Source organism: Nansenia antarctica (assembly GCF_963989245.1).
Source record: "Nansenia antarctica genome assembly, chromosome: 7".
NCBI classification, from domain to species: Eukaryota; Metazoa; Chordata; class Actinopteri; order Argentiniformes; family Microstomatidae; genus Nansenia; species Nansenia antarctica.
Genome location: NC_137677.1, coordinates 29,551,112 through 29,575,160, shown reverse-complemented (window position 1 = coordinate 29,575,160; position 24,049 = coordinate 29,551,112). Strand labels below are relative to the sequence as shown.

Below are 24,049 nucleotides of genomic sequence, written 5' to 3'. Positions count from 1 at the left end.
ACTCTTCTCTACTGGAGTCCTGGACCACTCTTCTCTACTGGAGTCCTGGATCACTCTTCTCTACTGGAGTCCTGGATCACTCTTCTCTGCTGGAGTCCTGGACCACTCTTCTCTGCTGGAGTTCTGGATCACTCTTCTCTACTGGAGTTCTGGACCACTCTTCTCTACTGGAGTCCTGGACCACTCTTCTCTACTGGAGTCCTGGATCACTCTTCTCTACTGGAGTCCTGGACCACTCTTCTCTACTGGAGTCCTGGACCACTCTTCTCTGCTGGAGTTCTGGACCACTCTTCTCTGCTGGAGTCCTGGACCACTCTTCTCTGCTGGAGTCCTGGATCACTCTTCTCTGCTGGAGTCCTGGACCACTCTTCTCTGCTGGAGTCCTGGACCACTCTTCTCTACTGGAGTCCTGGATCACTCTTCTCTACTGGAGTTCTGGATCACTCTTCTCTGCTGGAGTCCTGGACCACTCTTCTCTGCTGGAGTCCTGGACCACTCTTCTCTACTGGAGTCCTGGATCACTCTTCTCTACTGGAGTTCTGGACCACTCTTCTCTGCTGGAGTCCTGGATCACTCTTCTCTGCTGGAGTCCTGGACCACTCTTCTCTACTGGAGTCCTGGATCACTCTTCTCTACTGGAGTCCTGGATCACTCTTCTCTACTGGAGTCCTGGACCACTCTTCTCTGCTGGAGTCCTGGACCACTCTTCTCTACTGGAGTCCTGGACCACTCTTCTCTGCTGGAGTCCTGGACCACTCTTCTCTACTGGAGTCCTGGACCACTCTTCTCTACTGGAGTCCTGGACCACTCTTCTCTACTGGAGTCCTGGATCACTCTTCTCTACTGGAGTTCTGGACCACTCTTCTCTACTGGAGTCCTGGACCACTCTTCTCTACTGGAGTCCTGGACCACTCTTCTCTACTGGAGTCCTGGATCACTCTTCTCTGCTGGAGTCCTGGATCACTCTTCTCTGCTGGAGTCCTGGATCACTCTTCTCTACTGGAGTTCTGGACCACTCTTCTCTGCTGGAGTCCTGGACCACTCTTCTCTGCTGGAGTTCTGGACCACTCTTCTCTGCTGGAGTCCTGGACCACTCTTCTCTACTGGAGTTCTGGACCACTCTTCTCTGCTGGAGTCCTGGACCACTCTTCTCTACTGGAGTCCTGGACCACTCTTCTCTGCTGGAGTCCTGGATCACTCTTCTCTACTGGAGTCCTGGATCACTCTTCTCTACTGGAGTTCTGGACCACTCTTCTCTACTGGAGTTCTGGACCACTCTTCTCTACTGGAGTCCTGGACCACTCTTCTCTACTGGAGTCCTGGATCACTCTTCTCTGCTGGAGTCCTGGATCACTCTTCTCTACTGGAGTTCTGGACCACTCTTCTCTGCTGGAGTCCTGGACCACTCTTCTCTACTGGAGTCCTGGACCACTCTTCTCTGCTGGAGTTCTGGACCACTCTTCTCTACTGGAGTCCTGGATCACTCTTCTCTGCTGGAGTCCTGGACCACTCTTCTCTACTGGAGTCCTGGATCACTCTTCTCTACTGGAGTTCTGGACCACTCTTCTCTACTGGAGTCCTGGACCACTCTTCTCTACTGGAGTCCTGGATCACTCTTCTCTGCTGGAGTCCTGGATCACTCTTCTCTACTGGAGTTCTGGACCACTCTTCTCTGCTGGAGTCCTGGATCACTCTTCTCTACTGGAGTCCTGGACCACTCTTCTCTGCTGGAGTCCTGGACCACTCTTCTCTACTGGAGTCCTGGATCACTCTTCTCTACTGGAGTTCTGGACCACTCTTCTCTACTGGAGTCCTGGACCACTCTTCTCTACTGGAGTCCTGGATCACTCTTCTCTGCTGGAGTCCTGGACCACTCTTCTCTACTGGAGTCCTGGATCACTCTTCTCTACTGGAGTTCTGGACCACTCTTCTCTACTGGAGTCCTGGACCACTCTTCTCTGCTGGAGTCCTGGACCACTCTTCTCTACTGGAGTCCTGGACCACTCTTCTCTGCTGGAGTCCTGGACCACTCTTCTCTACTGGAGTTCTGGACCACTCTTCTCTACTGGAGTTCTGGATCACTCTTCTCTGCTGGAGTCCTGGATCACTCTTCTCTGCTGGAGTTCTGGATCACTCTTCTCTGCTGGAGTCCTGGATCACTCTTCTCTGCTGGAGTCCTGGATCACTCTTCTCTGCTGGAGTCCTGGATCACTCTTCTCTACTGGAGTCCTGGACCACTCTTCTCTGCTGGAGTCCTGGACCACTCTTCTCTGCTGGAGTTCTGGATCACTCTTCTTTGGCTGACTGCTCCAGGTCACATTGGAGGGTTCCTTCTCCCAGCTGCTGTTCTGAGATCCACTGGTGTTCTATGAGATTTAGACCTGGTCTCATTGTTGGCCACTTCAGAAGCCTCCAGCGCTTTGTCTTAAACCATGTCTGGCTTCTTTTGGAAGTATGCTTTGGGTCGTTGTCCTGCTGGATGACCCTTTACCTCTGACGGAGACCCAGCTTTCTGACACCGGGCCCTTTCCTACATTACACCCCAAAATTATTTGGTAGTCTTCAGATTTCATGATGCCATGCACACAGTCAAGGCATACGGTGCCAGAAGCAAATTAACACCAAAACATCTGAGAACCTCCACCATGTCTGACTGTAGAACCTCCACCATGTCTGACTGTAGAACCTCCACCATGTCTGACTGTAGAACCTCCACCATGTCTGACTGTAGAACCTCCACCATGTCTGACTGTAGAACATCCACCATGTCTGACTGTAGGGACCTCCACCATGTCTGACTGTAGAACCTCCACCATGTCTGACTGTAGAACCTCCACCATGTCTGACTGTAGGGACCTCCACCATGTCTGACTGTAGAACCTCCACCATGTCTGACTGTAGAACCTCCACCATGTCTGACTGTAGAACCTCCACCATGTCTGACTGTAGAACCTCCACCATGTCTGACTGTAGAACCTCCACCATGTCTGACTGTAGAACATCCACCATGTCTGACTGTAGAACCTCCACCATGTCTGACTGTAGGGACCTCCACCATGTCTGACTGTAGAGACCTCCACCATGTCTGACTGTAGAACCTCCACCATGTCTGACTGTAGAACCTCCACCATGTCTGACTGTAGAACCTCCACCATGTCTGACTGTAGAACCTCCACCATGTCTGACTGTAGAACCTCCACCATGTCTGACTGTAGAACCTCCACCATGTCTGACTGTAGAACATCCACCATGTCTGACTGTAGAACCTCCACCATGTCTGACTGTAGGGACCTCCACCATGTCTAACTGTAGAACCTCCACCATGTCTGACTGTAGAACCTCCACCATGTCTGACTGTAGAACCTCCACCATGTCTGACTGTAGAACCTCCACCATGTCTGACTGTAGAACCTCCACCATGTCTGACTGTAGAACCTCCACCATGTCTGACTGTAGAACCTCCACCATGTCTGACTGTAGGGACCTCCACCATGTCTGACTGTAGAACCTCCACCATGTCTGACTGTGGACCTCCACCATGTCTGACCGTAGAACCTCCACCATGTCTGACTGTAGAACCTCCACCATGTCTGACTGTAGGGACCTCCACCATGTCTGACTGTAGAACCTCCACCATGTCTGACTGTAGAACCTCCACCATGTCTGACTGTAGAACCTCCACCATGTCTGACTGTAGAACCTCCACCATGTCTGACTGTAGAACCTCCACCATGTCTGACTGTAGAACCTCCACCATGTCTGACTGTAGGGACCGGGGTCTTTTCTTTGAAGGCCTCATTTTGTTTTCTGTAAATGTTGACCATTAGCAAACAGCTCTATTTTGGTCTCATCTGTCCACAGCATGTTCTCCCAGAATGATTCTGGCTTCCCCAGGTAAGTTTTGGCAAACTCCAGTCTGGCTTATTTATGTCTCTGAGTCAGCAGTGGGGTCCTCCTGGGTCTCCTACCATAGCGTCCCATATCATTCAGATGTTGACGGATAGTGTGAGCTCGTACCCTGTGTCTGCAGGTCAGCTTGAATTTGTATGGAAGTTGATTGAGGTTTTTTATCCACCATTCCAACAATCCTTCGTTGCAATCTTTCATACATTTTTCTCTTCCGTCCACGTCCAGGGAGGTTAGCTGCAGTGCCATGGGCTGTAAACATCTTGACGTTGCGCACAGTGGAGACAGGAACATTCAGATCTTTGGAGACTTGAGGTTGTCCGCACCTTTCCACACTTTGGTTCTCAGATCCTCAGACGATTCTTTGCTCTTCTTTCTGTTCCCCATGCTCAGCGTGGTACACACATACACACACACACACACACACACACACACACACTGGAAATACAATTATTTCTTACAATTTTGAAAAGGTGCCAATCATTTTGTCAATTTTTGGAGTTCTGTGTGGAATGATTCAGATTCTGCTTTTTTGTGTTGTTCCAATGTAAGTCAGTAAAACTTTATTTATATAGCACGGATGCACAGGGTGCTTTACATAAAAAATGTGGGGAGGGCGGCGTGGGAGGGCGGCGTGGGAGGGCGTTCCAGAGACTCAAGTCAGGTGGGAGGGCGTTCCAGAGACTCAGGTCAGGGGGGAGGGCGTTCTAGAGTCTCTCAGGTCAGGGGGGAGGGCGTTCCAGAGTCTCAAGTCAGGTGGGAGGGCGTTCCAGAGACTCAGGTCAGGGGGGAGGGCGTTCTAGAGTCTCTCAGGTCATGGGGGAGGGCGTTCCACAGGCTCTCAGGTCAGGGGGGAGGAGGGCGTTCCAGAGTCTCTCAGGTCAGGGGGGAGGGCGTTCCAGAGTCTCAGGTCAGGGGGGAGGGCGTTTCAGAGTCTCAGGTCAGGGGGGAGGGCGTTCCAGAGTCTCAGGTCAGGGGGGAGGGCGTTTCAGAGTCTCAGGTCAGGGGGGAGGACGTTCCAGAGTCTCTCAGGTCAGGGGGGAGGGCGTTCCAGAGTCTCAGGTCAGGGGGGAGGGCGTTCCAGAGTCTCAGGTCAGGGGGGAGGGCGTTCCATAGTCTCTCAGGTCACGGGGGAGGGCGTTCCAGATTCTCTCAGGTCAGGGGGGAGGGCGTTCCAGAGTCTCTCAGGTCAGGTGGGAGGAGGGCGTTCCAGAGTCTCAGGTCAGGGGGGAGGGCGTTCCAGAGTCTCAGGTCAGGTGGGAGGGCGTTCCAGAGTCTCTCAGGTCAGGGGGGAGGGCGTTCCAGAGTCTCTCAGGTCAGGGGGGAGGGCTATCCAGAGTCTCAGGTCAGGTGGGAGGGTGTTCCAGAGTCTCTCAGGTCAGGGGGGAGGGCGTTCCAGAGTCTCAGGTCAGGTGGGAGGGCGTTCCAGAGTTTTGGGGCCGTCACCTCAAACACTCGGTCCCCTTTAGTTTTCAGTCTGGTCCTGGGTACGACCAAACCTCAGTGACCGTGTGTGTGTGTGTGTGTGTGTGTGTGTGTCCAGATGGTAAGGTGGTCCTGCCGGGGAACTCTCTCTCTCTCAGCTACTTCGGGCGTTCCTGCGTCCTGCGCGTGGAGGGGGTGCGCGGGGTGGACGGGGTCTGCCTGGAGCGGCCCCCCACCCCCCCCCCGGGACTGGGCCCCGACGCGGAGGAGGCCTGCCTGACGAGCTCCGCCGTGGAGACCACCCCCTCCTCCTCCTCCCTGGACCTCTCCCTGCAGCTCAGCCTGCTGACGGTGGGGGACCCCCCCCAGGACCCCCCCGCGACCACCAGCACCCCCTGCCGGCCCCCCCGACCCCCCTCCCTCCCCCTGTCTCCCCCCTGCCTCCCCTCCCTCCCCCTGTCTCCCCTCTGCCTTCCCCAGACCCCCCCAGCCCCGGGGGACCCAGGCCAGCCCAGCGCAGCAGGCCCCACAGCGACCCCCGGTGGAGCCAGAAACACAGACACCTTCTACCGCCTTTGCCCTGCCACCACGGTGCTCTTCAGTGAGAGGGGGAGGCGGGGGAGGGAGGAGGGGGCGGCGGGGCAGGAGGCGGGGGGGTCGAAGGTCACGTACAGTATGATAGGAGGGCTGGGGCGCCAGCTGGACGTCATCAGAGAGACCATCGAGCTGCCGCTCAAACACCCCCGGCTGTTCTCCGCCTACGGTAGGGCCCAGGGGGCGGGGCTAGGGGTGGAGGAGGGGCTAGGGGCGGGGCCAGGGGATAAACAGGGCACCAGTAGCATTAACACTAGAACAGCCGTGGATGGGGTCATTTGGGGTCATTTGGGGTCATTTGACCCTGTGAGTAAAATGTTTTGTTATATTTACGTTTACATTGTTATGTTGTATCTCTGTATCTATGTTATATTAGCCAGGGGGGAAGGTGGCTAACAACTTTCTAACCTCAAAATGAGATAAGACCAGTCTTAATCTATGTTTATGAGAATATAAGACTAGTCTAAGGCTTAGACCAGTCTTAATTTATGTTTATGAGATTATAAAACTAGTCTAAGGCTTAGACCAGTCTTAACCTTGGAAAAATTGTTCCAAGATGGCGGCACGCACAGACGCGAGGCTGGGGGAGCTCTCAACATGGGTGCTTTTTAGTGTTTCTAAGTACATTTGTATGTACATTTTTATTTTAATACTTATAGGGAACGGCTGTGTAAATAGTACCCACAGCAGACTAGACTTACTAGAAGTTGGTACGCAAAACGAGAGGACTGTAACAACGGAATTCTTGAAACAACAAAACATTCCACTCGACATTGCTCGGTCGCCGGGAGAACAATGGTACGCGGTCCCAGCCCTCAGGCGCAAGCGGCGGCGTCGAGACCGCAAGCAACGACGAGGACGTAGGGGAGGCCTGCTAGCTAGGATGAGGAGAAGCCCGAATAAGCCTGCTTTGCCAAGTATATTCCTATCCAACGTCAGGTCTCTGGCTAACAAGATGGACGAACTGAGACTGCAGGTCGCTACTAACAACACCGTGGGAGATAGCTGTGTGATTATTCTCACAGAGACCTGGCTAAATGACTCCATCTTGGACTCCGCGGTCGGGCTAGAAGGCAGGACTTTACACCGTGCGGACAGGACGCTGCTTAGTGAGAAGACGCGCGGAGGCGGCCTCATTATATCTACGAAGGACAGCTGGTGCTTAAACACAAAAACTGTAAGTAGCCACTGCTCCCCAGACCTGGAATACTTGACTGTTAAATGCCGACCCACATACCTCCCGAGGGAATTCAATGCAGTGTACATTACATGTGTTTACATACCGCCTAGCGCGGTTGGTAGCTTAGCATTGGCGCGGCTACATGACGTCATCAGTAGTGGACAGAGCGCGGATCCTCAAGCCGTACACATAATCGCGGGGGATTTCAATCATGCTGACCTGAAGGTAGTACTACCGAAGTTCTATCAGCATGTTAAATGTGCAACAAGAGGAGAAAAAACACTGGATAAGGTATACACCAACATCAAGCTTGTTTCAAAAGGCTAGACCGCTAGCTCATCTAGGCATGTCTGACCATGTGTCAATCCTCCTGATCCCAGCCTACACTCCCATGAGGAAAAGTGCTCCCATCACCACTAAGACTGTCAGAACCTGGCCAGCAGGGTCCGCTCCACTGCAGATCTGCCTGAATGACACCTCATGGCAGGAATATGAGCATGAGGACCTGGAACAGTTCACGTCTTCGGTTCTGAACCACATAGTGAACTGCACCAACTCAGCCACCGTGGACAAACGGGTCCGGGTCTACCCCAACACGAAGCCATGGATGACTGGGAAGGTCCAAAAACTGCTCAATGAGAGGGACAACGCCTTCTCAGCGAAGGACACACTGCTGTACAGCACCACCAGGGCTAACCTAAAGCGTGGCATCCGGGAGGCCAAGAGACCACAGAGAGAAGATTGAGGAATGCTTCCTGAGCAACGACTCCAGGCGGGTGTGGCAGGGGGTTCAGCAGATGACAAACTTCAGAGCCAACAGGCTCACAGCCGCAGAGGACGACCCCCTGCTGGCGGAAAAGCTGAACTCCTTCTACGCCCGGTTCGACGGGGGCGAATGGAGGTAACCACAACACAAACACCACTCTCTCCAGCTCTCAGCAGCCTCACCCTCACAGAGCATGAAGTGAGACGCGTGCTGAAGGCGGTGGACCCCAGGAAAGCCTCAGGGCCGGATGGAGTCCTGGGACGGGTGCTGAGGGACTGCGCCGACCAGCTGGCCGGGGTTTTCACCAACATCTTCAACCAGTCCCTGTCCCAGGCCACCATCCCACCCTGCCTGAAAACCTCAACTATCATCCCAGTCCCGAAGAAAAGCACGGTGAGCTGCCTAAACGACTACCGCCCGGTGGCACTCACACCAATCATCATGAAGTGCTTCGAGAAACTAGTCCGGGCCCACATAGTCACACGCCTCCCGCCCAACCTGGATCCATACCAGTTCGCCTACAGAGCCCACTGGTCCACAGAGGACGCCATCGCGACAACTCTCCACTCCACTCTATCCCACCTGGAGAGGGGAAACAGCTACGCGAGACTGCTCTTTGTGGACTTCAGCTCTGCCTTCAACACCATCCTTCCAGACAGGCTAGTGACCAAACTACTAGACCTGGGTCTATCACACTCTATGTGCATGGATCAAGGACTTCCTGTCTGACCGCCCCCAGAGGGTGCGGGTGGGCTCCCACACCTCCACAGCCCTCAGACTCAGCACTGGGTCCCCCCAGGGCTGCGTGCTAAGCCCCATCCTCTACAACCTCTACACCTACGACTTCACCCCCGTCCACCCCAGCAACTCCATCGTAAAGTTTGCAGACGACACCACCGTGGTGGGCTGCATCTCGGGGGGGGGACGAGGCGGCGTACAGGGATGAGGTAGAGCAGCTGAGCAAGCTGTGCAAGGTTAACAACCTGCTGCTGAACCAGTCAAAGACCCAGGAAATCATCGTGGACTTCAGGAGGAAAAAATCTGAGGTCCAGCCCCTGCTCGTCGATGGAGGGAGCGTGGAGAGAGTCTCAACCCTCCGATTCCTGGGGGTGCACATACAGGATGACCTGTCCTGGAAGATCAACACAGCAGCCATCATCAAGAAGGCACAACAGCGGCTCTACTTCCTGAGAGTCCTCAGGAAAGACCACATCGGACAGGAGATGCTGGTGACCTTCTACCGCTGCGCAGTGGAGAGCATCCTCACCTACTGCATCTGCATCTGGTTCTCCAGCTGCACAGCCGCAGAGAGGAATGTGCTACAGAGAGTCGTGAGATCGGCCCAGAAGATCACCGGCGCCCCCCTCCCCTCTCTGGAAGAGCTGTACAACACACGCTGCCTCAGGAAGGCCTCCAAGATCTCCAGAGACCCATCCCACCCTGGGTACGAACACTTTGCTCGGCTGCCCTCGAACAGGCGGTTCAGGACCATGTTCGCAAGGACAAACAGACTGAAGCTCAGCTTCTACCCCAGGGCCATTCAGGCCCTGAACACAGCAAAGACCTAGGTTCTAGGCCCTGGACAATCCAGACAAATTGATGGCAGCTACTAGATTGAAATCAAGTGTAATACTGAAACACAACTGTGTACATTTCAAACCTGCAAACTGCGACACTTTAAATGAATGTGCAATAACACTATGTGCAATATGACAACCCTAGGGTACATAAGGTTCAGAGAATAGGAAATGTTAGAATAAGTATAGCATAGCATAGAGTACAGCACAGTGTTTTATTTGTATAGTATAGTATAGTGGATAGTGTACATAGCCTTTATTTATGTAAACCAGCTCTTTTCCCTTCTTGTTTTTAGTAAAAAAAAATCCTAGCACCAGGGGAGCCCCCCCTCCCAAATTTCGTTGTTTGGTACCTGTACTATATCAATGACAATAAAGATCATTCATTCATTCATTCAATCAATCTATGTTTATGAGAATATAAAACTAGTCTAAGGCTTAGACCAGTCTTAATCTATGATTATGAGAATATAAGACTAGTCTAAGGCTTAGACCAGTCTTAATCTATGTTTATGAGAATATAAGACTAGTCTAAGGCTTAGACCAGTCTTAATCTATGTTTATGAGAATATAAAACTAGTCTAAGGTTTAGACCAGTCTTAATCTATGTTTATGCTACTGGCCCCTGGTGTCATACACTGACCAGCGTGTGTGTGTGTGTGTGTGTGTGTGTGTGTGTGTGTGTGTGTGTGTTCCAGGGATCCCCCCCCCCAGGGGAGTCCTGCTGTACGGCCCCCCGGGGACAGGGAAGACGATGATTGGTCGAGCCATAGCCAATGAGGTCGGGGCTCACATGACGGTCATCAACGGGGCAGAAATCATGAGCAAGTACGTATGACCCTAACCCTAACACATGACCTTATATATATATATATATATTTACACATGACCTTATATATATATATATATATATATATATATATATATATACAGTATATACCCTAACACATGACCTTATACAGTACAGGCCAAAAGTTTGGACACACCTTCTCATTCAATGTGTTTCCTTTATTTTCATGACTATTTACATTGTATATTCTCACTGAAGGCATCAAAACTATGAATGAACACATGTGGAATGATGTACTTAACAAAAAAGTGTGAAATAACTCTAAATATGTCTTATATTTTAGATTCCTCAAAGTAGCCACCCTTTGCTTTTTTGTTGTTAATAAAATATATATTTTTTGTTGCTAATAAAATATATATTTTTTGTTGTTAATAAAATATATAATAATAATATTAAATATATATATATATAATAACATATTATTATTAACACATATTATATTAAATATTATTATTATATATTTTATTAACAACAAAAAAGCAAAGGGTGGCTACTTTGAGGAATCTAAAATATAAGACATCTTTTTCAGAGTTATTTCACACTTTATTGTTAAATACATAATTCCTATGTGTTCATTCATAGTTTTGATGCCTTCAGTGAGAATCTACTATGTACCAAATAGTCATGAAAATAAAGGAAACGCATTGAATGAGAAGGTGTGTCCAAACTTTTGGCCTGTATATATGATATATGATATATATATATATATATATATATGATATATATATATATATATGACCCTAACCCTAACACATGACCTTATATATATATATACAGTATATACTGTATGTATATGACCCTAACACATAACCTTATATATATATATATATATATATATATATATATATATATATATGACCCTAACACATGACCTTATATATATATATGACCCTAACACATGACCTTATATATATACTGTATATACATTTGACCCTAACCCCTAACACATGACCTTATACATATATATATATATATATATATATATATATATATATATATATATGACCCTAACACATTACCTTATATATATATATATATATATATATATATATATATATATATTATATAGATAGACTTTATTTGTCATTGCTACAGTACAGGTACCAAACAACGAAATTTAGGAGGGGAGGCTCCCCTGGTGTTTAGGAAAGGAAAAAGAAACACATTTGAGAAAAAGCATAGATGCATAAAATCACAAGAAGGTAAGGAGCTGGTTTACATCAATAGAGGCTATGTACACAATCCACTGTACTATACTGCACAGATAGTCAACTAGGGTTGTCATATTTCACAAGAAAGTATTTTTTCACATTATTTTAAAGTGTCACAGTTTGCAGGCTTGAAAATGTACATGTTTGTGCCTCAGCACTAGCTGCCATACAATCCGTCCGGACTGTCCTGGGCCCAGAACTTAGGCCTTTTCTGTGTTCAGGGCCTTGACGGCCCTGTGGTAGAAGCTGTCCTTCAGTCTGTTTGTCTTAGCGGCCGGGGTCCTGTACCTCCTGTTCGAGGGCAGCTTGACAAAGTGTTCGTGCCCAGGGTGGGTCGGGTCCTTGGAGATCTTGGAGGCCCTCCTGAGACAGCGTGTTTTGTACAGCTCCTCCAGAGAGGGGAGGGGGGCGCCGGTGATCTTCTGTGCTGTTCTCACGACTCTCTGTAGCTCGCTTCTCTCCGCTGCCGTGCAGCTGTGGAACCAGTTGGAGATGCCGAAGGTGAGGATGCTCTCCACTGCGCCGTGGTAGAAGGCCACCAGCATCTCCTTCTTGCTGTGTTGTTTCTTGAGGCATCTCAGGGTGTATAGCCGCTGTTGTGCCCTCTTGATGGTGCCTTTAGTGTTGTCCTTCCAGGCCAGGTCATCCCGCATGTTGTGTCCCAGGAATCGGAGGTTTGAGACTATCTCCACGCTCTCTCCGTCGATGAGCAGGGGCAGGATCTCGGACTTTTTCCTCCTGAAGTCTACGATGAATTCCTGGGTCTTTGACTTGTTTAGCAGCAGGTTGTTAACCTTGCACAGCTTGCTCAATTGCTCTACCTCATCCCTGTACGCCGCCTCGTCCCCCCCCGAGATACATCCCACCACGGTGGTGTCGTCTGCAAACTTTACGATGTAGTTGCTGGGGTGGATGGGGGTGAAGTCGTGGGTGTAGAGGTTGTAGAGGATGGGGCTTAGCACGCAGCCCTGGGGTGACCCAGTGCTGAGGCTGAGGGCTGTGGAGGTGTGGGGGCCCACCCGCACCCTCTGGGGGCGGTCGGTCAGGAAGTCCTTGATCCACGCACATATAGAGTGTGATAGACCCAGGTCTAGTAGTTTGGTCACTAGCCTGTCTGGAAGGATGGTGTTAAAGGCGGAGCTGAAGTCCACGAAGAGCAGTCTCGCGTAGCTGTTTCCCCTCTCCAGGTGGGATAGAGTGGCGTGGAGAGTCGTCGCTATGGCGTCCTCTGTGGACCTGTGGGCTCTGTAGGCGAACTGGTATGGATCCAGGTTGGGCGGGAGGCGTGTGAGTATGTGGGCCCGGACTAGTTTCTCGAAGCACTTCATGATGATTGGTGTGAGTGCCACCGGGCGGTAGTCGTTTAGGCAGCTCACCGTGCTTTTCTTCGGGACTGGGATGATAGTTGAGGTTTTCAGGCAGGGTGGGATGGTGGCCTGGGACAGGGACTGGTTAAAGATGTTGGTGAAAACCCCGGCCAGCTGGTCGGCGCAGTCTCTCAGCACCCGTCCCAGGACGCCATCCGGCCCCGAGGCTTTCCTGGGGTCCACCGCCTTCAGTACGCGTCTCACCTCGTGCTCTGTGAGGGTGAGGCTGCTGAGAGCTGGAGAGAGTGGTGTCTGTGTTGTGGTTACCTCCGTTCGCCCCTCGTCGAACCGGGCGTAGAAGGTGTTCAGCTTTCCCGCCAGCAGGGGGTCGTCCTCTGCGGCTGTGAGCCTGTTGGCTCTGAAGTTTGTCATCTGCTGAACCCCCTGCCACATCCGCCTGGAGTCGTTGCTCAGGAGGCATTCCTCAATCTTCTCTCTGTGCTCTGCCTTGGCCGTTTTGATGCCGCACTTTAGGTTGGCCCTGGTGGAGCTGTACAGCGGTGTGCGCTTCCCTGCGAAGAAGGCGTTGTCCCTCTCATTTAACAGTTTTTGGACCTTCCCAGTCATCCATGGCTTCGTGTTGGGGTAGACCCGGACCCGTTTGTCCACGGTGACTGAGTTGGTGCAGTTCACTATGTGGTTCAGAACCGACGACGTGTACTGTTCCAGGTCCTCATGCTCATATTCCTGCCATAGGGTGTCATTTAGGCAGATCTGCAGTGGAGCGGACCCTTCTGGCCAGGTTCTGACAGTCTTAGTGGTGGTGGGAGCACTTTTCCCCATTGTAGTGTATGCAGGAATCAGGAGGATTGACACATGGTCAGACATGCCTAGATGAGCTAGCGGACTAGCCTTGTAAGCACGTTTGATGTTGGTGTATACCTTATCCAGTGTTTTTTCTCCTCTCGTTGCACATTTTACATGCTGGTAGAACTTGGGTAGTACTGCCTTCAGGTCGACATGATTAAAGTCCCCCGCTATGATGTGGATAGCCTGTGGATCAGTACTTTGTTGGCTACTAATGACGTCATATAGTCGCGCCAATGCTACTTTGCTGTCTGAGCTAGGTGCTATATACACACATGTAATTAGCACCGCGTTAAACTCCCTAGGCAGGTATGTGGGTCGGCATTTAACAGTCAAGTATTCTAGGTCTGGGGAGCAGTGGCTACTTACAGTTTTCGTGTTTAAGCACCAGCTATCCTTCGTCGATATTATGATCCCACCTCCTCTTGACTTCCCGCTACGCTCCGTTCGGTCAGCGCGATGTAGCGTTCGGCCCTCTAAGCTAACGTTAGCGTCCACAATGTTGTCATTTAGCCAGGTTTCGGTCAGAATAATCACACAGCTATCCCCTACGATGCTGTTTTTTGCCACCTGTAGTCTCAGTTCATCCATCTTATTTGTCAGGGATCTGACATTAGAGAGGAAAATGCTTGTAAGAGCTGGCTTGTTTGGGCTGCGTCTCAATCTTGCTAGCAGGCCTCCCCTGCGGCCTCGCCTTTTCCTACGATCTCGCCGCCGGCGTTTCCGCCTCAGGGAGGGGACTGTGAACCAGGGCTCTCCCGGTAGCCTTGCGATGTCCTTGTCAATCCTGTATTGCTCCAGGAAATCCTTGTCGTTTTGCGTGCCGACTTCTAATAAGTCGAGCCTGCTGTAGGTACTATATACACAACTGTTCCCTATAAGTACTAAAAAAAGAGTGAACATACAAAAGTAATTAAAAACACAATGTATAATAATATATATATATGACGCTAAACCTAACACATGACCTTATATTATATATATATATATGACCCTAACACATGACCTTATGTTTATACACACTACCGTTCAAAAGTTTGGGGTCACCCAGACAATTTCATGTTTTCCATGAAAACTCACCTATTTATTTATCAAATGAGTTGCAAAATGAATAGAATATAATAGTCAAGACATTGACAAGGTTAGAAATAATGATTTTTATTTGAAATAATAATTTTGTCCTTCAAACTTTGCTTTCGTCAAAGAATGCTCCCTTTGCAGCAAATTACAGCATTACAGACCTTTGGCATTCTAGCTGTTAATTTGTTGAGGTAATCTGAAGAAATTTCACCCCACGCTTCCTGAAGCACCTCCCACAAGTTGGATTGGCTTGATGGGCACTTCTTGCATACCATACGGTCAAGCTGCTCCCACCACAGCTCAATGGGGTTGAGATCTGGTGACTCTTCCCTAAATAGTTCTTGCATAATTTGGAGGTGTGCTTTGGGTCATTGTCCTGTTATAGGAGGAAATTGGCTCCAATCAAGCGCTGTCCACAGGGTATGGCACGGTGTTGCAAAATTGAGTGATAGCCTTCCTTATTCAAAATCCCTTTTACCTTGTAAAAATCTCCCACGTTACCAGCACCAAAGCAGCCCCAGACCATCACATTACCTCCACCATGCTTGACAGATGGCATCAGGCACTCTTCCAGCATCTTTTCACTTGTTCTGCGTCTCACAAATGTTCTTCTGTGTGATCCAAACACCTCAAACTTCGATTTGTCTGTCCATAACACTTTCTTCCAATCTTCCTCTGTCCAATGTCTGTGTTCTTTTGCCCATATTAATCTTTTCCTTTTATTGGCCAGTGTCAGATATGGCTTTTTCTTTGCCACTCTGCCTAGAAGGCCAGCATCCCGGAGTCGCCTCTTCATTGTAGACGTTGACACTGGCGTTTTGCGGGTACCATTTAATGAAGCTGCCAGTTCAGGACCTGTGAGGCGTCTATTTCTCAAACTAGAGACTCTAATGTACTTGTTTTCTTGCTCAGTTATGCACCGGGGCCTCCCACTTCTCTTTCTACTCTGGTTAGAGCCTGTTTGTGCTGTTCTCTGAAGGGAGTAGTACATACCGTTGTAGGAAATGTTCAGTTTCTTGGCAATTTCTCACATGGAATAGCCTTAATTTCTAAGAACAAGAATAGGCTGTCGAGTTTCATATGAAAGTTCTCTTTTTCTGGCCATTTTGAGAGTATAATCGAACCCACAAATGTGATGCTCCAGATACTCAACTAGCTCAAAGGAAGGCCATTTGTATAGCTTCTCTAACCAGCAAAACCGTTTTCAGCTGTGCTAAAGTAATTGCACAAGGGTTTTCAAGGGTTTTCTAATCATCCATTAGCTTTTTAACGCGATTAGCAAACACAATGTACCATTAGAACACTGGAGTGACGGTTGCTGGAAATGGGCCTCTATACACCTATGTAGATATTCCATTAAAAACCAGATGTTTGCAGCTAGAATAGTCATTTTACACATTAACAAGGTATAGAGTGTATTTCTGATTAATTTGATGTTATCTTCATTGAAAAAAACAGTGCTTTTCTTTCAAAAATAAGGACATTTCTAAGTGACCCCAAACTTTTAAACGGTAGTGTATATATATGATCCTAACACATGACCTTTGTAGCAGTTTCTAGGCACAGAGGGAGGTTGACACGGAGGAATGGTGCAGAATAATAGTTTTATTTAGTCCAGCACAGCTCAGCACCGTCACTGACGTGCTGAGCGAGTCTTTCCCCCCCCTCTGTTCTCCCTTTCGGGACCCGCTCCGTCCGCTGCTGGCAGAGCCCTCGCTCTCGCCCCGCTATTCCGCTCCTGGCAGAGCCCTCGCTCTCGCCCCGCTAGTCCTCCCTTTCGGGACCCGCTCCGTCCGCTGCTGGCAGAGCCCTCGCTCTCGCCCCGCTACTCCGCTCCTGGCAGAGCCCTCGCTCCCGCCCCGCTAGTCCTCCCTTTCGGGACCCGCTCCGTCCGCTGCTGGCAGAGCCCTCGCTCTCGCCCCGCTATTCCGCTCCTGGCAGAGCCCTCGCTCTCGCCCCGCTAGTCCTCCCTTTAGGGACCCGCTCCGTCCGCCCGGCTCCCTGCACCTCACCCCCTTTCGGGGTCTCGTGCGTCCTCGCCGCGGCTCTCTCTCTCTCGGTCTCCCAGTCTCTGTGCGGCAGGTACTTCCTGCCCTACTCATCTCCCGAGGGAACAAACACACACAGGTTAAATAGACCAGTGGGACAATGAGTCTGATCACTGACACCTGTCCGTAATCAGCCCATCATTCCCCTCCAATGGCAGTCTAGCTCCCTCTGCAGGCCAGAACGCGCCATGTTCCCCACACATCCCCACCGCCAGTTTCGAGGCCGGGGATACAACCGGCCGATAGCCTACTCCCCCCCCCCATCACGGGAGAGGAAGTCGGCCACGACCATCTGCGTCCCCGGCCTGTGAACCACCGTGAAGTTGAAGGGCTGCAACGCGAGGTACCACCGGGTGATCCTCGCGTTGGTGTCCTTCATGCGGTGGAGCCACTGTAGGGGAGCATGGTCGGAGTAGAGGGTGAACGAGCGCCCCAGCAGGTAGTACCGGAGGGCGCCGACCGCCCACCGAATGGCCAGACACTCCTTCTCCACCGTGCTGTACCTGCCCTCCCGCTCCGACAGCTTTCGGCTCAGGTACAGCACCGGACGGTCGAATCCCTCCACCTGCTGGGTCAGCACCGCCCCCAGCCCTCTATCCGACGCGTCTGTCTGCAGAGAAAAAGGAATGTTAAAGTTAGGAGCATACAAGACTGTCTCCCCACAGAGGGCGTTCTTAATCCCATCGAACGCTACTTGGCACCGCTCACTCCATTGGACCGGATCCGGGGCCCCCTTCCGGGTGAGGTCGGTAAGGGGGCTGGCCAGCTCCGAGAACCCCGGCACAAACTGCCGGTAGTAGCTGGCCAGTCCCAGGAACCGCCTCACGTCCTTCCGGGTCCTGGGCCGCGGGGCGGCGGCGATCGCAGTGGTTTTGTCCACCTGCGGTCGCACCTCCCCACCGCCCAGGATGTACCCCAGATACCGGATCTCCCCCCGCCCGATCACGCACTTCGCCGGGTTCGCCGTCAGCCCCGCCTGCCTCAGCGACTGTAGTACCGCAGCCACCCTCTGCATATGCTGCGGCCAGGTGTCCGCATAGACGACAATGTCATCTACGTACGCCGCAGCATACGCAGAGTGCGGCCGCAGAATACGGTCCATCAGCCGCTGAAACGTGGCCGGGGCCCCAAACAACCCGAACGGAAGCGCGGTGAACTGGAATAACCCCCGCGGGGTAGAGAATGCCGTTTTTTCCCGGGCTACCGACGATAATGGTATCTGCCAGTACCCCTTCGTGCAATCCAATGTTGTGTAATATTTAGCCGTGCCAAGCCGGTCCAGGAGCTCGTCGACCCGGGGCATAGGGTAGGCATCGAATTTAGACACCGCGTTCACCCGTCTATAGTCCACACAGAACCGTACAGACCCATCGCGCTTTGTCACCAGCACGATGGGGCTGCACCAGTCGCTATGCGACTCCTCGACCACGCCCAGCTTTAGCATAGAGTCTAATTCCCGGCTCACCACGTCTCGTTTGTGAGCCGGCAGCCTGTATGGCCGCGTACGTACCGTAGCCCCCGGTGGCGTAACTATCTGATGCTCTATGAGGCGAGTACGACCGGGTATAGGGGAGAACACATCTGCGAACCTATGTTGCAATCGATCAACGTCCGCCCGCTGGTTCGCCGAGAGATGGTCGCCTACGCAGGCCGGGGCGCTAGTACTCGTTTTTGGGACCTCCGGCCCGAACTCATCCTGCTCGGGAAGTAGCGTCACCAGGGAAACAGGGACCACGTCGTTCCATTTTTTTAATAGGTTAATGTGGTATATTTGCGTGCAATCCCCTCTATCCGACCGCACTACCTCGTAGTCTACATCCCCAATTCGCCGTGTGACCACGAACGGCCCTTGCCACTTGGCGAGTAATTTAGAGCTAGACGTGGGCAGTAATACGAGGACTTTGTCTCCCGGTGCGAAATTGCGTAGTCTAGTCCCTCTGTCGTACAGCCGTTTTTGACGCTCCTGGGCCTCGAGCAAATGCTCCCGTGACATAACCCCCAGTGCGTGGAGCTTTGCTCGTAGGTCCAGGACGTATTGTATTTCATTCTTACTGTCACTAGACCCTTCCTCCCAGCTTTCTTTAATCAGGTCTAGGACGCCCCGTGGCTTGCGCCCGTATAGGAGCTCAAAGGGGGAAAACCCCGTGGAAGCCTGGGGTACTTCCCGCACTGCGAACAACAGAGGGTCTAACCACTTATGCCAATTACGACTATCTTTGTGAATGAACTTACGGATCATTGACTTAAGCGTCCGATTGAACCGCTCACACAGCCCGTCGGTAGCTGGGTGGTACACGCTCGTTCGGACCGCCTTAATGTCTAACAACCCGTAAAGTTCCCTAAGTGTTCGTGACATAAAGTTAGTGCCTTGGTCGGTGAGGATCTCTTTCGGGATCCCCACCCGGGAGATGACCTGGAATAACGCCTGTGCTACACTCTTTGCAGAGATAGTACGAAGCGGTATTGCCTCGGGGTATCGAGTCGCGTAGTCTATGAGGACTAACACGAACCGATAGCCCTGTGAGCAACGTTCAAATGGCCCGATTATATCCATCCCAATCCGGTCGAAGGGTGCCTCTACCAGGGGAAGGGGGCACAACGGTGCCCTGGGCACGGCCGGGGGATTGACTAATTGGCACTCGCGGCAGGATGCGCACCACAGATGCACCTCTGCCCGAATCCCTGGCCAATAAAATCGAGCCATTATCCGGTTGAGTGTTTTGTCGTATCCTAGGTGGCCTGCCATCGGGTTATAATGCGCCGCCTGAAATATAGCTTTCCGGCGGCTCCTAGGTACCAACAACTGGGTCGTTTTCTCGTCCCTGCGAGTGTCACGACTCACTCTATACAGTCTGTCCCTAATCAATACAAAATACGGGTGGGCGCGCACAGCGTCTGGCCGTACCAGCACACCATCAATACTGATCACCTGGTCATAGGCGGAGCGTAGAGTGGCGTCGCGAGACTGCTCGAGGGGGAAGTCGGCTACTGGAGGGAACGCAGGCGGCGGATCTGCGGGTGCCGGACCCACCGCCTCCTCCGGCTCCTCGGCAGCGTCGGACGCCCTCGCACCAGCGCAGAGCACTGCGCACGCCTCACGTTTCCCTGTCAGTCGTGCACGCACCCCCGTGGTTTCCCCTAATACCTGCGGAAACCCAGCCCAATCTAAACCCAAAATTAGGGGGTGCATGAGGCTCGGACTAACCGCCGCCTTGACACTATACTTTTTCCCCCCATAACGAATTTCGATGGGGACCACCGGATACCGGTGACAATCCCCATGTATACACAGTATCCCAACCCGCGATGCCTCTAACAATGCCCCGGGTCGAACCAGGCGCTGGTGGATCATGGTCTGTCCGCAACCAGAATCCAACAGCGCCTGGTGCGTCTCGCGTTGTACCCTTACTGGGATGTAAAACGCCTGTCCTGGACGCGGGGGAGGGGTCGGACTGCCGACGACGCGGACTACCTGACCCACCTCCATCTCGGGGCATTCCCGGCGGAGGTGGCCAGGCCGTCCGCATCGCCAGCATCCCTCCTCTACCGCTCGTGGGGCCGTCTGTGGGGTGGAGGTTGGCCCCCCGTGTGTGTTCCTCCCCCCGGTGTCCCGCCCCGTCCTCCGGGCAGGCGTTGGTGGCTCCCGCCGCGGCTCCACCCCAGGCCGTACCCCAGGCCGCGCCCCGCCGGCCCGTTGGCGCGGGGTCGGGGTAGGGCGCGGGCCCGGGGCTGGGCCCGGGGCTGGAACCTGCGGTCGAGGCAGGTGGTTGTCGGGGAAGGGGTCGAGAATGGCCTCCGGCTCGTCCCGCACCCCCCTCCTCTGGGCCCGAACCGGTGGCTCGGTGCGGTCCAGTAGCTCGCGGAGCATGGCCCGCTGCTCCGCCTGTCCCCGCATCAACTCCGCCGCCATCACCTCCTGCGCCTGTAGCATCCGGGCCAGGTGCGCCACCACCTGGACCGATGAGTCCATGGTCCTCTGGGCGTGTGTGCCGACCCTCTCTCTGTGCCCCACGTTGGGCGCCAGATGTAGCAGTTTCTAGGCACAGAGGGAGGTTGACACGGAGGAATGGTGCAGAATAATAGTTTTATTTAGTCCAGCACAGCTCAGCACCGTCACTGACGTGCTGAGCGAGTCTTTCCCCCCCCGCTGTTCTCCCTTTCGGGACCCGCTCCGTCCGCTGCTGGCAGAGCCCTCGCTCTCGCCCCGCTATTCCGCTCCTGGCAGAGCCCTCGCTCTCGCCCCGCTAGTCCTCCCTTTCGGGACCCGCTCCGTCCGCTGCTGGCAGAGCCCTCGCTCTCGCCCCGCTACTCCGCTCCTGGCAGAGCCCTCGCTCCCGCCCCGCTAGTCCTCCCTTTCGGGACCCGCTCCGTCCGCTGCTGGCAGAGCCCTCGCTCTCGCCCCGCTATTCCGCTCCTGGCAGAGCCCTCGCTCTCGCCCCGCTAGTCCTCCCTTTAGGGACCCGCTCCGTCCGCCCGGCTCCCTGCACCTCACCCCCTTTCGGGGTCTCGTGCGTCCTCGCCGCGGCTCTCTCTCTCTCGGTCTCCCAGTCTCCGTGCGGCAGGTACTTCCTGCCCTACTCATCTCCCGAGGGAACAAACACACACAGGTTAAATAGACCAGTGGGACAATGAGTCTGATCACTGACACCTGTCCGTAATCAGCCCATCATTCCCCTCCAATGGCAGTCTAGCTCCCTCTGCAGGCCAGAACGCGCCATGTTCCCCACAACCTTATATATATATATATATATATATATATATATATATATATATATATATATATATATATATATATATATATATATATATATATATATACTATTATGACCCTAACCCCTAACACATGACTATATGTATGACCCTAACACATGACTATATGTATGACCCTAACACATGACTATATGTATGACCCTAACACATGACTATATGTATGACCCTAACACATGACTATATGTATGACCCTAACACATGACTATATGTATGACCCTAACACATGACTATATGTATGACCCTAACACATGACTATATGTATATATACGTATGACCCTAACACATGACCATATATATATACTGTATACGTATGACCCTAACACATGACTATCTAACACATTACCATATATCATTATGTTATATCAATATCGATGTCAATACATGATGTCATGTCCTGTGATGTCATGTCCTGTGATGTCACGTCCTGTGATGTCACTTCCTGTAGGTTCTATGGGGAGACGGAGGCCAGGCTGAGGCAGATCTTCCAGGAAGCGTCTGAAAGGTAACCATGGAAACCCTGCCTGACTATAGGTAACCATGGAAACCCTGCCTGACTATAACGGTTATATTATATTCTTATGTACATAAATGTTGTAGCTCTATGAGTCATGGTGTAGCTCTATGAGTCATTTTGTAGCTCTATGAGGTGTATTGTGGTCATATGAGGTGTATTGTAGTCATATGAGGTGTATTGTAGTCCTATGATGTGTGTTGTAGTCATATGAGGTGTATTGTAGTCATATGAGGTGTATTGTAGTCATATGAGGTGTGTTGTAGTCATATGAGGTGTATTGTAGTCATATGAGGTGTGTTGTAGTCATATGAGGTGTATTGTAGTCATATGAGGTGTGTTGTAGTCATATGAGGTGTGTTGTAGTCATATGAGGTGTATTGTAGTCATATGAGGTGTATTGTAGTCATATGAGGTGTATTGTAGTCATATGAGGTGTATTGTAGTCATATGAGGTGTATTGTAGTCATATGAGGTGTATTGTAGTCATATGAGGTGTGTTGTAGTCATATGAGGTGTATTGTAGTCATATGAGGTGTATTGTAGTCATATGAGGTGTATTGTAGGGCTGCAACTAACGATTATTTTGATAATAGATTAATCTGCCGATTATTTTTTCGATTAATCGGATACAAATGAAAAAAACAGATTTATTTTGCAAATTTTATTTTATGTTTTCTAAATCAGCCAGGCTGATATGTGCAAAATGTATACATGTGCAAAATGAATAAGTATTCATAAAAAATAATATAAATAAAAAAGGCTTTGCTACATCAAATAGGTTTAACAACAGGCCATGGACGATGGCGGTAGATTGTTTCAATAAAGTAGTTGAACTCTAGCTCAATACATGCATTGTTTTAGGTAATAACTTTGCTTAATGTAAAGGTCAGTAACCCAAAGTGCAATATAGGCTACAGACAAGACACTAATGTTTTTATATAACAGATATGCTCCAAAACAATGCAATGTGTCCTCTCACTCCATACAATAGGCTAGGCTACAGTCAGTGCCTCACTCTAACTCACGGGTAGCTTGGTAGGCTACCACTAGCTAGCCTTTAGCTTATCACCTCTGCTCTACCACTGACGTTAGGTGATGCTATCTGTTGTTAGCGGTGATGCTATCTGTTGTTAGCGGTGATGCTAGCTGTTGTTAGCGGTGATGCTAGTCTGACCCAGGGTTAGGTGTAGATGTGTATGGTTCTGCTAGGACCGTGTGGGTGTGTTCTTCCTATCATGCCAGCGGTGATGCTAGCGGTCGTTAGCCAGCTAGCTAAATACACTTGTCATGCAATATTGAATTCATGAATGCGAGCAAACACTCACTGGCTATCGCATTACATTACAGTCATTTAGCTGACGCTTCGCCAGAACTCACAAGTGCATCTCCTTACTAATACAAGTGACTATGAGCATACTCCGGTGCTGAAGGCACTCGAGTCGTTTTCTCCGCCTCCGCCATGATTTGACGCAAGACAGCAACAGGAAGTAGGTTTGTTATGGAACAAGACCCGACGAATCGATAAATCATTATCGATTTGTATCGATTTCATCGATTCGTTGTTGCAGCCCTAGTGTATTGTAGTCATATGAGGTGTATTGTAGCTCTATGAGGTGTGTTGTGGTCATATGTGGTGTATTGTAGTCATATGAGGTGTATTGTAGTCATATGAGGTGTATTGTAGCTCTATGAGGTGTATTGTAGTCATATGAGGTGTATTGTAGCTCTATGAGGTGTATTGTAGTCATATGAGGTGTATTGTAGTCATATGAGGTGTATTGCATCTCTATGAGGTGTATTGCAGCTCTATGAGGTGTATTGTAGCTCTATGAGGTGTATTGTAGCCCTGTTATGGAGCACCTTAGCGCTCTACAGCGTGTCTCTAAGCCCCGCCCCTTCCTGTGACAGGAAGCCGGCCATCATCTTCATAGACGAGCTGGACGCCCTGTGCCCC

The 24,049-nt window shown here is 51.1% G+C and overlaps 1 protein-coding gene across 1 annotated transcript in view; it reads left to right on the top strand.

The window, feature by feature from the left end:
- Nucleotides 1-24,049, top strand: part of afg2a (AFG2 AAA ATPase homolog A) — a 145,494-nt gene that overhangs the window by 52,946 nt on the left and 68,499 nt on the right. The window contains exons 6-9 of the mRNA XM_080537348.1: nt 5,450-6,094; nt 10,147-10,276; nt 22,027-22,083; nt 24,004-24,049. The exon at nt 24,004-24,049 is cut by the window's right edge and continues 78 nt beyond it. Coding sequence (XP_080393474.1) covers nt 5,450-6,094; nt 10,147-10,276; nt 22,027-22,083; nt 24,004-24,049 — 878 coding nt within the window. The remainder of the gene's footprint in view (nt 1-5,449; nt 6,095-10,146; nt 10,277-22,026; nt 22,084-24,003) is intronic.